This window comes from Podarcis raffonei, chromosome 1 (assembly GCF_027172205.1).
Source record: "Podarcis raffonei isolate rPodRaf1 chromosome 1, rPodRaf1.pri, whole genome shotgun sequence".
In the NCBI taxonomy this organism is placed as follows: Eukaryota; Metazoa; Chordata; class Lepidosauria; order Squamata; family Lacertidae; genus Podarcis; species Podarcis raffonei.
Genome location: NC_070602.1, coordinates 118,062,633 through 118,077,997, shown reverse-complemented (window position 1 = coordinate 118,077,997; position 15,365 = coordinate 118,062,633). Strand labels below are relative to the sequence as shown.

At 43.8% G+C, this 15,365-nt stretch overlaps 1 protein-coding gene across 1 annotated transcript in view; it reads left to right on the top strand.

Moving 5' to 3' along the window:
* The window catches only part of MYO3B (myosin IIIB), a 259,294-nt gene that overhangs the window by 139,733 nt on the left and 104,196 nt on the right, over window positions 1-15,365 (top strand). Inside the window, exons 23-25 of the mRNA XM_053375945.1 lie at window positions 6,635-6,714; window positions 11,503-11,580; window positions 12,477-12,682. Coding sequence (XP_053231920.1) covers window positions 6,635-6,714; window positions 11,503-11,580; window positions 12,477-12,682 — 364 coding nt within the window. The remainder of the gene's footprint in view (window positions 1-6,634; window positions 6,715-11,502; window positions 11,581-12,476; window positions 12,683-15,365) is intronic.

Here is a 15,365-nt window from a genome sequence, read left to right as displayed (position 1 = left end):
CAGCGCCTGCCAACCTAGCAGTTTGAAAGCACCCCCGGGTGCAAGTAGATAAATAGGGACCGCTTACTAGCGGGAAGGTAAACGGCGTTCCGTGTGCTGCGCTGGCTCGCCAGATGCAGCTTGTCATGCTGGCCACGTGACCCGGAAGTGTCTGCGGACAGCGCTGGCCCCCGGCCTCTTGAGTGAGATGGGCGCACAACCCTAGAGTCTGGCAAGACTGGCCCGTACGGGCAGGGGTACCTTTACCTTTTTATAGCGGGAAGGTAAACGGCGTTCCGTGTGCTGCTCTGGTGCCGGTTCGCCAGAGCAGCTTCGTCACGCTGGCCATGTGACCCGGAAGTGTCTGCGGACAGCGCTGGCCCCCGGCCTCTAGAGTGAGATGAGCACGCAACCCTAGAGTCTGTCAAGACTGGCCTGTACGGGCAGGGGTACCTTTACCTTTATTTTATGACATTTTAAAATGTTGTAAGCAGCCTGGAATTCCAAACTGGAAGAAATGTGGGCTGTAAAGATTAACAACAACGACAACGACAACGACAACAACAACTCTGATAAGTCAGAGGAATTGTTCTGCCCGCCCTGGTTACTTAGGCTACAGTAAATGCAGTTCTCTTGGATAGAGAAATATTTTTGCAGAGTTCTCAAATGTATCAACAGCTGTTTCTGGAATTTTTTTCCCTAGTCTCTGTATCAACTACTGCCAAATTAATTTGGCCTTAGTTATGAAGGAGATTTTGAAAGAGTGGTTAGATCAACAATTTCAGCTACTCATCATAGCTGTTCTGTATCAGGTCTCCTTTGGGATGGGCTGGCAACACATGTGGACTAAGCAGCAACAGTCATAATGTGTTTTATTCATTATCTTTTTGCAAGCTATTCCATTTAGAATCGAAAGTGTTTCTGGTATATATAGGCACTTTAGCCTCTATCACGCAACATATATTATGCTAGTGTCTGTAAAAGCTAAGCTGTTCTCCTCCTGGGATTTCAGCAGCAAGCTTTGCAGTTAAGTAGCAAAATTAGAATATCTGCTCTTTTGCAAACTCCACTCCTCTCGGAAAAGAGCAGAAGACATAATAATATGTCTTGTTTCTTGAGTAAAAGGTTGAAGAATCTGGACCTAAATGTAGAAAAAAGCACCAACTTTTAGCAACTTCCCCTCTGTCATGTTTTTTTAAAAAATAATCATATTGTTATTGTGTGCTATATAAAAGTACCATTGCAAATACTCCTAGAACAAAATGTGGCGTAGAAGCACTCGACAACAAACCCACTGAAATAAAGGGGAGTTGCACAACAGCACAGTTGATGGTGGGTGCAGTATATTTGTGAAATCTGTGCAAGACTGAGGAAGGCACCCAATTATTGCTGTCTTTTTTCTTGGGTATTGCTCTGATGTATTCACATAATTATTTACATAACATACTCCAGGTATGTTATGGTACCTGGAGTACCTGGCGAATGGTGCAACTGTAAAGGTAAGGTAAAGGTAACCCCTGGACAGTTAAGTCCAGTCAAAGGTGACTATGGGGGTTGCGGCACTCATCTCGCTTTCAGGCCAAGGGAGCCGGCGTTTGTCCGCAGACAGCTTTCCGGTTCATGCGGCCAGCATGACTAAGCCACTTCTGGCGCAATGGGACACCGTGACGGAAACCAGAGCGCACGGAAACACCGTTTACCTTCCCGCCAGAGCGGTACCTATTTATCTACTTGCACTGGCATGCTTTTGAACTACTAGGTCGGCAGGAGCTGGGACAGAGCAATGTGAGCTCACTCCATTGCAGGGATTCGAACTGCCGACCTTCTGATCGGCAAGCCCAAGAGGCTCAGTGGTTCAGACCACAGTGCCACTCATGTTTAGACCACAGTGCCACCCACGTCCTTGCAAATGTATGTTTCTTCTTGGGGAAAGTCCCACTGAGTTAAATGGGGCTTAACTTTTGTAAGTGGCCTAAGTGAGGAAACGTTTTATATAAAAGATTCAGCAGCTGGGCTAAAGCCACAAGCACTATAAATGATTTTATCCATTAGCAAAATTTTGTGTGTGTGTGTGTGTGTTTTAACTCATGTTATGCACAGTTTGCACCCGATCTTCTACATTTTTGGCATGATATTTCCACAGATTATATAGATTCCTCTATAGAGCCCATCTCTTGCTTACACATTAGCCAAAAAAGGAATAGTTCTGGCCGCAAACCTTTAAACCAAAGTGGTGGAAAAATGATTTAAAAGTACCTTCTTTTAAACGTGTCCTGACAATAAAAACAATAATTCTGTGAAGAGCAGCCAAGGGTTGGGGATCGGTATTGGCTATCTAAACCTACTAAGAAATTATTAGTTCCCAGATGTTGAAACAAAAGGAAGTATTTTTTCCAGTCTAGCCAATAGCCTGTTTTTTTAAAACAAACAAGCCAGCAAACAAACAAACAACTGAACATGAATGATGATCCACTGTTGTCCTTGAAATCTCTGTTTTGAGTTACGAAAGTGCTTACTAGCAATGCAAGTGAGAATATCAAATGTCCTTTGCTACTATGCTAATTGAATTTTCTTCTTGGGTGATTACTTACATTTTAAACATGGACTCTGGTTTTGTTTATTTAATATTTCCCCTTTCCAGTTATATACCATTGGGTGTGATTTTTGGAATAAAGAAGGCTGTTCAGAATTAACATGCTTTCTGTAAAGCAAGGAGGGGAGGGAGAAGCAGGAGTCGCTGCAAACAAGGCACTTTTAACATCTGAAAGAAGTGTTAACACTTTATTTACATTTAAATTAAAATGGAAACTTATTTGTGTGTTATGTTTCTGAAAGGTGTGTGGCACATCTGCAGAGGCCTATTGTTTATTCATGCTCTAAATCCTTTGAAATGTGTTAAAATGCTTCCCACTCATTATAAAAATCCTGCCACCCATGGATTAGGACTTTGATGTCACCAATCCTGCTTCAAAGGGTTCTTTCAATGCTATTAATCACAGTTTAGCCTCTGAAGATATGTAGCCAGAGAAAACATTTGGACATCTTGTGCGCCACTCACTAAAAAACTTTGAAATGTATCTGGAATGGCTTGCACATGAATGGTCCACATCACTTCCTTTCTTCCTGTCCAAGGTTTTATTTTAAAAAATCTCCCTCCCAGCTGCCTCACCCCCCTCTCTCTCTGTATATATATTTAAGTTGTCAATGAATATTCTCCATATAAATCAACACACGTCTGTTGACTCCCAACATCTATCACACAAAATGGGCACAATCCAACCAAAGCTGGCCACTTTTCAGTCTCCTTGATTTCAAGAAGAAAAACTTAAGCGCGTACTTAATCTTCCTTTTTGAAACCAATGGGATTCCAAAGTGTTTAACTTGGGCTGGATCAGGCCCATTATTGTTAACTGATTAGTCAAGGCGGCCTTTGAAATCGTAGCCCCAGAAGGTCATGAAGTTCAAGCTTCTTATCCCACCCCAAGGCAAATTCTCCACAGGTCAACCCGCCCCCATGGGTTAATCTACATCATCCAGATTAGATCCTGCTACAATGGGAAAGCCACTTACGTCTGAAGAGCAAGCAAAGTTTTAATGTCAGAAAATCAATGATGGTTTTATCATGTTCTCATAACCTTTGAGTCGGAGGTGGCGCCTAAGTGCGCCAGAGATCTTGAGAATCCATGCACAGTGGATTCTGAGCAGTGCATGCGAGTGCTGATGAGCGATCAGTTGTTCATTATCTAGACTTCTGCTCTCCTCCTTAGGTTCAGCTTAGGTAGATTCTCCGACGCTTATCAAGCCAAGATGCAGCAGCCCCCATGGACTATGTTCTCACAACCCTTTTATATAATGCAGTTGTACCTTGGAAGTCAAACAGAATCCGTTCCGGAAGTCCATTTGGCTTGCAAAACATTTGGAAACCAAAGCAGGGCTTCTGATTGGCTGCAGGAAGCTCCTGCAGCCAATCGGAACCTGCAGAAGCCCCATCGGACGTTCGGGTTCCAAAGAATGTTCGCAAGCCGGAACACTCACTTCCGGATTTGTGGCGTTTGGGAGCCAAAATGTCCGAGTATCAAGGCGTTCGGGATCCAAGGTACGACTGTAGAAAGAAATGGGGGGGGGATAGAACCTGGAGTCTTCCACATCGTAGTACAGATAGGAAGCTAAATTAGGTTGGATTTTTGAATGTTCGGCCATTGGCAAACTTCCTTGCATGTAATAGAACTAGTACATTGGGCAGAGTACTACAGTGGTACCTCGGGTTAAGTACTTAATTCGTTCTGGAGGTCCGTTCTTAACCTGAAACTGTTCTTAACCTGAAGCACCACTTTAGCTAATGGGGCCTCCTCCTGCTGCTGCACCACAGGAGCACGAATTTTCCTGAAGCAAAGTTCTTAATCCGAGGTAATATTTCTGGGTTAGTGGAGTCTGTAACCTGAAGCGTCTGTAACCCGAGGTACCACTGCATTCTAAACTCCCCTGTCCTACTGTGCTAGTTTACAACATGCAGAATACTTTTTTGGGATAAAAATCTGTCTTTTCCTGAAGTCTAAGGTGGGACAGCTCAAAGGACTCCGCAAATCTACTTGCTCACTTTTGTTTGGTGTAATTTGTAACTGATGGATGGATGGATGTGAGCCATGGTAAATACAAGCCCAATCACCCTATTCAGTGAAATCCTATACAATTTTACTCAGAAGTAAGTCCAATTTTGTTCACTGGGGTTACTCCCTTGTCCGTTTAGCATGACAATCTTAAATATCTAAAGAAGTGTGCATGCACACGAAAGCTCTTACCAATAACAGTGTGACGCGGAGCCAACAGTGTGACGCGGCAGCTAAAAAAGCCAATGCAATTCTGGGCTGCATCAATAGGAGTATAGCATCTAGATCAAGGGAAGTAATAGTGCCACTGTATTCTGCTCTGGTCAGAGTACTGTGTCCAGTTCTGGGCACCACAGTTCAAGAAGGACACTGACAAACTGGAACGTGTCCAGAGGAGGGCAACCAAAATGGTCAAAGGCCTGGAAACGATGCCTTAAGAGGAACGGCTAAGGGAGCTGGGCATGTTTAGCCTGGAGAAGAGGAGGTTAAGGGGTGATATGATAGCCATGTTCAAATATATAAAAGGATGTCACATAGAGGAGGGAGAAAGGTTGTTTTCTGCTGCTCCAGAGAAGTGGACACGGAGCAATGGTTCCAAACTACAAGAAAGAAGATTCCACCTAAACATTAGGAAGAACTTCCTGACAGTAAGAGCTGTTCGACAGTGGAATTTGCTGCCAAGGAGTGTGGTGGAGTCTCCTTCTTTGGAGGTCTTTAAGCAGAGGCTTGCAAACCATATGTCAGGAGTGCTCTGATGGTGTTTTCTGCTTGGCAGGGGGTTGGACTCGATGGCCCTTGTGGTCTCTTCCAACTCTATGATTCTATGATAACAAACTTAGTTGGTCTCTAAGGTGCTACTGGAAGGATTTTTTTTATTTTCTTTCAACCTTAAATACACTTATCTTGTGTGTTGGTCCATTTGTGTGTAACATTAGCATAACAGTGCAAGTCAGCACATAACTTGTATTCAGTTGTGTAAATCAGTCAATGACAATTGGGCACGCAGTGTAGGTGAGTAAAGGCCTTGTGCATGTCATTCCTTATGTCCTGTCTAAACCAGGCCCCATAGAACATTTCCCAGAGATTCCTCTCTCCTGCCTTGTAAAGTGGTTTTTAAATGGTGAAGCAGATTCTAAAAATGTATTGGCTATTCTGTAAATGCGCTGGGTTATTTAATTTGGAAGAAAATATGCTGGTGATGGGTAATCATTTGAAGAAAAACAACCTTCTACAATTATGCATCAAAACACTGTAGTGAGTGTATGGGTGTTTTGCCTGTACTTGCAGAGGCCTTTTAGGGTTGCCATATGTCCTCTTTTTCCAGGACACCACCTCTGTTTCATGATGAGTGTCGTCATAGACACCCAGCGCCAGATTTACGTATAAGCTAAACAAGCTGTAGCTTAGGGCCCCACTCTCTTGGGGGCCCCCCAAAAATGTAAAGAAAAAATAAACTGGATGTACATTTCCAAAACATAAGATAGAAAACAAAAAAATAAAATAAAACCTACATACAGCAACAGTGTTTTGTGTTGTGTAGGCTCCTGTGATGTGCATATTTTGTTATGTGCAAATGGCTTTAGATACCTATTAGGTCCATAAATTACCATATAGCATATATTCAACACAAAAAACAGCAACAATTTGTTGTTGACAAAGGACAGCTGGACATATAAAGGGCCCCATTACCTTCAGTAGCTTAGGGCCTCATCAAACCCTGTAGACATCCATAGTGGAAGTCGGCAAATGTGTCTTCTTTTTTGCTCGTCAAAATATGGCAACCCCACTGGGGAAATGGCATATTGGAGTTTTTGCAGAGAGTGCAATCCTGTACCAGCCCCTTAGAGGTGGTATACATAGATCTGTATCTGCAAAGCTCATTGCTATGTAATACAATATGTTCTGCAATAACCTTCCTCTTCTTGCCCTGTTCCAGCTATCAGGTAGTATTCATTTGTGTCTTCCAGATACTGCTTTTCCTAGGCTTTTTGCCCATTGTCTAAATTTTTGCTTTCCTTCCTTCCTTCCTTCCTCTCTCTTTTTAACAGGCAACTTGGCTCAGGCGAGAGCCAGAGTGACAGCAGCGTCCAGGTCTTTGCCTCCACAGCTCAGTGCTGGTCGTATCAAGGTCAGTACACAACCAATGCCTTTGCCTGCATATTTGAAAAAGTGATCTATAATGCACTGCGGTTATTCCAAATGCCAGATCCTTTACTGTTTCACGTCCACTTGGTTTACATTAGCAGGGGATCAGGAGTTTGTTTGTTTGTTTACAACACAGACAAAGATAATTATATTTTATTCAGATTACAGTGGTACCTCGGGTTAAGTACTTAATTCGTTCCGGAGGTCCGTTCTTAACCTGAAACTGTTCTTAACCTGAAGCACCACTTTAGCTAATGGGGCTTCCTGCTGCCACTGCGCCACCACAGCATGATTTCTGTTCTCATCCTGAAGCAAAGTTCTTAACCTGAGGTAATTTTTCTGGGTTAGCGGAGTCTGTAATCTGAAGCATCTGTAACCTGAAGCGTATGTAACCCGAGGTACCACTGTATATGTTTTCTTACTGTTCACTGAATTCTTCGCGGAAACTGTTCATTTGTAAAATCCAAATCATCTTTCCCTCCCCCTCCAAATAAACTTTATAAAATGGGGGGCCTCACTTTTTAAAAAACAGTTTTTGCTAAATCCCCCTCCCCATTTAATAGGGGAATCTCTCTTTTGATCATCATAATCTTTTCCCGCCGTACTTTTGCCTAAGCACTTCCCTTTCAGTTGCACACACAGGAGGATTAATTTGTAATCTTCCTCTGGGGAATGATTCATTAGTTTGTCAGCAATCAAACACAGGCCCCTAGGTCCCACCCCCGATCCTGGTCCACATCAAACATATAAGGGTTTGAACATGCCTGTCTGGATCAGGTTTTTGCTTATGAGTCAGACCAGCAGTTTGGCAGAAACCAGGGACAACACTAAGCTTTTTAAAGCTTCTTCACAAGATCCTCTCCTCTTCCCCATGTATCTAGTTCTCTTGACTATGGGAGGGAATACCCAAACATTAACTCTTAGGAATCGCCTTGCCTGGAGCATACAAACATTCACTCAATAGCCCAATAGCCATTACAGATATAGTCTCTCCCCTCTTTCCTATCACTGATCTGGTGAAACTTAGCAGATCACGCAAAGCTGTCTTCATGCTCAGAGTTTCCCTGCCTTGCTGCCTGCTGCAGTTTTGTTTTACTGAATTTATTTATTTAGCAAGATTTATAGGTCAGTTAATTTTTAAAAAAAGAAGTCTGAATGGTTTGCACAATAGTAAATAATCAGACTTTAAAAACAGCAGACGGTGAAATGATCAAACTATGGATCAGAACAAGCAGTTTTTAAAACATAATAGGCATACTAAAACGTGTTTTATTGCCTGTCGGGGGGAAATGTGGGCATAAGTAAAATTATTATTATTATCAGTGCTTTTTTCTGGGGGATGCAGGGGTACGCATACCCCTAAACATTTTGTGAATCTATGTACTTTTGTCCATTTACTGTATTTATTTTTCCCAATTTGAACTATAAAATGGTGATGTTCTTGAGTCAAAATGAGAGTACCCCTAAACACTTTTTAAGGGAAAAAAAGCACTGATTACTACTACTACTACTACTACTACTACATGCTGCCTAAACAAAAGGCTGCCTAAACAAAAAGGCTTTTGGGAGATGTCAAAAACAGCACAATGAAGGTATCTGCCTAATATCAATAAGCAGGGAGTTCCAGAGAAAATGTAGGTGCCGCCGTGTTAAAAAATTGATTTCCCACAAGTAGGGAATGAACAATATGTGGCGCTTGTAAGAGTGCCAGTTCAACAGCTTGAAGCAGTCAAGTGGACACATTTGGAGCAAGGCATAAGAAAGAAAGAAAGAAAGAAAGAAAGAAAGAAAGAAAGAAAGAAAGAAAGAAAGAAAGATCAGCTTCTCCTTTCTGTCTCCCAGTTTCCATCAAGCATGATTCAGCCCTGGAATCCTTCCCCATCTCTTCTCTGGAGATTAGCCAGAAAGGCTGAAATTTTCAGCCTAATCAGAAGAGTTCTGAAAAACCTCCTTTGCATCATTCCCTGTGGACGTTCCCTGCAACGCTAAGCAGAAGGACTGATATTTACTTGGTCATGTGACCTTCTGAAATGTTTGATGTGATCTCTGCTGATGCAGCATTCCTCTTCCTTGTGCTACATTATAGGACTTCACTTTACAATCTCCCCCACTCCCCTTCCATTTAAAGAGCCCCATACGTTTTCTTTGTCACCTAGTCATTCAAAGGGCATTTTAACACTTGGGGGGCAAGAAACAGCAGCTGCTTTGGATTACGAAAGAGTGGCTCTCTGTTTTAACTCTCTCACCTTGTGCATTCTGTCCAAGTTTGATCTTAAAGCCTGTTTTCCCTCCCACCCTCTTCTGCCTGTATCTTCTGTGATGCTGCTTAGCATTTCTTTCTTCTCCTTTCTGTTTTGCATGCAGTCTCCCAAGTATCTCCTCAAGGTAAGGCCACATGATTGCTATCTTGGGAACAGCAGTCCTTTTTCTGCCTACTTGCATCCCCTTTGAAAATATCAGCCTTGATCAGGAGTAAGAAACACACTGCGTGATCTGAAGGCCACTGCTTTATAACGCAGGTGCAAAAGCTGCTATTCTCTGGTTCAGATGTTCTTAGTTTAATACGCAAACGCCACCTGTTCACAGCAGATGGTGAACTGCCACAGAGCATTTGTGTGTGTGTGTGTATGTGTGTGTGTACACGCTAAAATGTTTCTATTGCACCATGCGAACAGAGGGCAGATTGTTTTCTCTAATTGTGTCAAACTATGTGATACAACAGCACAAAGCTGCTTTTGATTACTAACTAGGGGGGGTGATATTTTTAATTCACAAAGTCAGGTTTGATTCTTGTTTGTGAAAAATAAAAAAAATAAAATAAAGAACAGCTGTAGTGACAGCGTAATTAAGTTAAGGGGCGTAATGAACAATATACTTGTTACCCATATACTACGTTGAACACACACAAAAATCTTTTTGCTTTGTTTTAATGGAGAGCGTTCGCAATTTGGCGGCATGAACCAACTAGAGACGTGAAGTAATGAAGAAGAAAGTAATTTAAAAAGGGAAATACTGTTTTGTGTTCAGTGACAAGGTTTATGTGGTGAATGTAGTGATAGCTGACTTCATGCTTATCATGGCTGCCTGCAACATGTCAATCACTGCTGAGACCCATGTTCATTTTTGTGTTGCTTCTGGAAGTGCATACAGTGGTACCTTGGTTTAAGAACAGACAACTTGGATTAAGAGTGCTGCAAACCCAGAAGTAGGTGTTTTGGTTTGTGAACTTTGCCTTGGAAGCAGATCGTGTTTCACTTCCTGTTGAGTGTGTTCCATTTGTAAATTGAGTCCCCCGCTGCTATGGGAAAGCACGCCTTGGTTTAAGAACGTTTTGGTATAAGAACAGACTGCCAGAACGGATTAAGTTCATAAACCAAGGTACCACTGTAGTTTTAAACTGGGCTAATGCACTGTGGACTGCTGAGTGTGGACGTCAGCTGACTTCTCTGCGGCCTATAGGCTTCCTCCCTTGTCTTCACCTGAACCCAATGCAGATCCCATTGCAATCCCTCTCTCCTTCCTGCTGCCTAACTGGTGGGTGCTGGGAAGAGCTGAGGAATGATATTAGGGAGAAAGGTTAGGGTGTTTGTGAGTGAGGGGGGTACTTTGTAACTCACAGATTGTGAGGCTGTCTGTCTGTGGGAGACTGTGTCAGGTTGCGTGTGTGTGCGAGGTGGTGGGGGATTTGATGGGTCAACCCCCCAACATCTAAATGCAGCCCCCAATCTACCACCCATCATCTCAGGTGGCCCTTGAGCACAAAATGGTTGCCCACCTGTAGGTTAGAATAGTTGTGAAGTGACACGTTTTAGATTGGTTCACCATTACCCTAAACCATGTCTGGGGACAAACACCGGCTCCCTCGGCCTGAAAGCGAGATGAGCTCCGCAACCCCATAGTTGCCTTTGACTGGACTTAACCATCCAGGGGTCCTTTACCTTTACCAAACCATGGTGTTGTGCCACATGCACAACATAGAATAATAATAATAATAATAATAATAATAATAATAATAATAATAGTATTTATACCCTGCCCATCTAGCTGGGTTTCCCCAACCACTCTGGGTGGCTCCCAACAGAATATTAAAAACACAATCAAACATTAAAAACTTCCCTAAACAGGATCGCCTTCAGATGTCTTCTACAAGTCAGATAGTTGCTTATTTCCTTGACATCTGATGGGAGGGTGTTCCACAAGGCAGGTGCTGCTACTGAGAAGGCCCTCTGCCTGGTTCCCTGTAACCTCACTTCTTGCAGGGAGGGAACTGCCAGAAGGCCCTCGGAGCTGGACCTCAATGTCCGGGCTAAGCGATGGGGGTGGAGATGCATACATCCCTCTCTTTCTGCCGTGTGGCTGAGAGAAGGGCTTTCAAGAGGTCTTCAGGCTGTGACTTTGGTGAGTCTTCAGGGATAAATTATTACATAGCTGGGAAAAGGGAGGCAGTCACTGAGAACACCTCTCAGCAATGTTGTCATCTCTTTGTGATACGCACCCATGAAGTGTCACTGAGAGGCGTGTTTATCTCAGAGTCCATTAACAGGAGACATGGACCTGAGGTAAGCGGCAAGAACTTTTGACCACATCCTGGCTGTTGCCCGGTAGACAATTCCTCTTGGAGTCAGAAACCTCCCTCCACACTTAGGGTCTTAGGATGGGTGCAGAACCTTTGATGATGCAGTAAACAGCTGACACAATCTTAGGAAACATATACTGAGGATTGGGTAGTAAATGACTCTACACATTGTGTGTTTCTGACTTGTGCTTTCAGGTGGACACCATGGAGATTATGAGGCACCCTGAGGAAACAACCAACATGAAGAGGCAAACTGTGGCTTCCTATTTCAGGGTATGCAATCTGCATTGTAAAAGTGCAATATAACTTTATTGACACCCCCCCACTTTGTCGTTTATATAGTGCTGGCAGTGTGCCAGGGCCCCTGAAGTGCAGATAAGTGTCCCAGCCTGAAGGGATTCCTGTAGATGCACAAGGCAGCTCAGGAAATGATCTCATCGTTTAAGGAAAGTTGAAGAGAGTTAGGTGAGCATCGGGAAAGAACTTAGTGCAGGGGCAAGAATGGTTCAGGGGATTCTTTGCCAAATCAGTGGTTTTCAGTGGCAATGCAATCATATACAGTGGTACCTCAGGGTAAGAACTTAATTCGTTCCGGAGGTCCATTCTTAACCTGAAACTGTTCTTAACCTGAGGTACCACTTTAGCTAATGGGGCCTCCCACTGCCACCGTGCCGCCAGCGTACGATTTCTGTTCTCATCCTGAGGTAAAATTCTTAACCCGAGGTACTACTTCTGGATTAGCGGAGACTGTAACCGGAAGTGCTTGTAACCCGAGGTGTTTGTAACCCGAGGTACCACTGTACCTATCTACTCAGTCATAAGCCGCACTGACTTCAGTGAGACTTACCTCCAGGTGAGTGTGTATAGTATTACAGCCTTAAAAGAAGAGATTTTTAAAAGAGAACATTTTCCAGCAGCTTTTGCTTTACTCGGTGATGAAAACGAGAGAGAACGAGGCTGCTTTCAAAAGGAATACTTTAATTCACCTTGGACATCTGATCTGCGGTGTTATGCATCTTTCCCCCTCCCAACTCTTTCAAGTTTGTTAATACTGCTTTTTAGATGCGACGTGACTGGAATGAGCAGACTGCTAGAATTTAATTCCTTTAAAAGAAAGGGGGGCATCGTTGAGCCTCATTTTTTTATTATTTTTGCTTGTATTTCCCCAGTATTCTCTGATGGATCTGTTGTCCAAAATGGTGATTGGGCAGCCTCATTTCGTCCGCTGCATTAAACCCAACGATGACCGAGAGGCGCTGAGGTTTTCTCAAGAAAGAGTTTTAGTTCAGCTGCGCTACACTGGCATTCTGGAGACGATCAACATACGTCGGCAAGGGTATTCTCACCGCATTCTCTTTGATGAGTTTGTGAAAAGGTGAGCGGCATAGTGTTGGGTAATGTCAGAATGAATGAACCTCTGGAACTTCCATTCTAATCTATACAATTGGGAGGAAGGGAATCACATGGCTCCTGTGACGGCAGTATTCAGAATTGTAGGACTGTTCAGGGAGTCAGGAGAGGATATATTCTTTATTAATATCCTTCCTAACTTGCGCTAGCAATTTCCTTTACTTGGCAGAGCTTTACATTCCCCTTTTAAACGCACAGCAGATAGCTGGTTGCAGGCTTGTTTAAGCCTCTCACTATTAGGTTCCTGGTAAGTTCCCTTTTATCCCTCTTAAAAGAATAAATACACCACAATCTTAAAGTATACAAAACAAGTTTACTCATGTCACCAGTTCACAGCTGGATCCCTGAAGGCAGACTTAGTTACAAAGTTTAGGCATGTGGATCTACCCCATATGGGGGGTTAATCCCAGTGACTACAGACTAGCAGTCACTGCAGTCCACACGATGAAAGGAAGATGGAAAAAGACAGAGTGTGACAGCATGCCTTGTCCTTTTGTTACCTGGACAGGTAAGGTCACACCCATCTCTTTGTTGTTTAGTCATGTCCGACTCTTCATGACCCCATGGACCAGAGCACGCCAGGCACTCCTTTCGTCCACTGCCTCCCACAGTTTGGTCAAACTCATGCTGGTATCTTTGAGAACACTGTCCAACCATCTCGTCCTCTGTCGTTCCCTTCTCCTTGTGCCCTCCATCTTTCCCAACATCAGGGTCTTTTCCAGGGAGTCTTCTCTTCTCATGAGGTGGCCAAAGTATGGGAGCCTCAGCTTCAGGATCTGTCCTTCCAGTGAGCACTCAGGGCTGATTTCCTTCAGAATGGAGAGGTTTGATCTTCTTGCAGTCCATGGGACTCTCAAGAGTCTCCTCCAGCACCATAATTCAAAAGCATCAATTCTTTGGCGATCAGCCTTCTTTATGGTCCAGCTCTCACTTCCATACATCACTACAGGGAAAACCATAGCTTTAACTATATGGACCTTAGTTGGCAAGGTATGACTCTACTTCTTAAGATGCTGTTTAGGTTTCTCATTGCTTTTCTACGCCCACCTCTAGTCACATGCAAAAGGAAGGATGTTCCAGCCCAGGAGGAACAAAGAAGTGTCGACTGGCTGGACCAAACATCCCCTTGCATGTCCACTCGAGGAAAGCAAGGAATGTTGTACTTGACTGCTACTTATGCATCACATTCCACAAGAATGCTCCAGGCCTCCCCACCTCGGGCAACATCAGTGGCAGGACTGTTTATGGTTTCACTAAGCCAAATTTCAGCTGAGAAATGGGCCCGCTTTGGACCATTGAGGCTGCTCAGCTCCACCCTGTTTCAGGGCCTTCCGATGGCTACTACTAGGAGCCCCACGGTTGGTTGTGCATGTTGTCCCCATTTTCCGTGGGTGCAATGGGGCCTCTGCAGTGGTGGAGCTCCCTGGTCTGCCAGTAGACCTTGGTAGAACCTAGCAAAGGAACACCTTCACCTCATCCTAACCTCCGTTAAAAGGTAAAGGTAAAGGGACCCCTGACCGTTAAGTCCAGTCGCGGATGACTCTAGGGTTGCGGTGCTCATCTCGCTTTACTGGCTGAGGGAGCTGGCGTTTGTCTGCAGACAGCTTCTGGGTCATGTGGCCAGCATGACTAAGCTGCTTCTGGCGAACCAGAGCAGTGCACAGAAACGCCGTTTACCTTCCTGCCAGAGCAGTACCTATTTATATACTTGCACTTTGATGTGCTTTCGAACTGCTAGGTTGGCAGGAGCAGGGACTGAGCAACAGGAGCTCACCCCGGCGCAGGGATTCGAACCGGCAGCCTTCTCTTGACAGTAAATTCAATTGAAATCAATAGGGATTAGTATCTAAAAGAGTGCATATAGTGTCCCGATAACGGGTAGCAATCGTACTGGACTGTTCTGCCTTGTTAAGACCACACCTGGAGTATTGCGTCCAGTTCTTGGTGCACAGTTTAAGAATGATATTGACAAGCTGTGGAAGGAGACCAAGATGATCAAGGGCCTGGAAATCTAGGAACTGTTGCGGGAGCTTGATATGTTTAGCTTGGAGAAGAGCAGACTGAGAGGAGATCTGGAAGCCATGTTCAAATATTTAAAGAGCTGTCACATGGAAGATGGAGCAAGCTTGTTTTCTCTTGCTCTGGAGGGTAAGACCCAAACGAATGGATTCCAGTTACTAGAAAGAAGATTCTGCCTAGACATCAGGAAGAACTTTCTGGCCGTAAGAGCTGTTTGACAGTGGAACAGACTCCCTTGGGAGGCTGTGGTCTCTCCTTCCTTGGAGGTTTTTAAGCAGAGGTTGGATGGCCATTTGCCATGTATGCTTTAGTTGAGATTCCTGCATTGCAAGGGGTTGGACTGGATGATCCCTTCCAGCTCTTCAATTCTATGATTCTATGTTTTTTTTTAGTAAAGCCCACCTTCTTAATTTAATGATACTATGATTGTATTATATTTTTAGGATGTTGTGTTGTTGCTGTTGTTTTAACTGACAGTACATGTCAATTCTACACTGCATGTAGAAAGCAGAAAATGCCATTTTTAAATTTTTGATTAATCTGATATCAGTCTTCTGGGCCAAGTCCACCTTCAGTCAGATTTCTCAATCTGCATTGTCTGCTTTATGTAGGTCAGCCTTGCAGTTTAC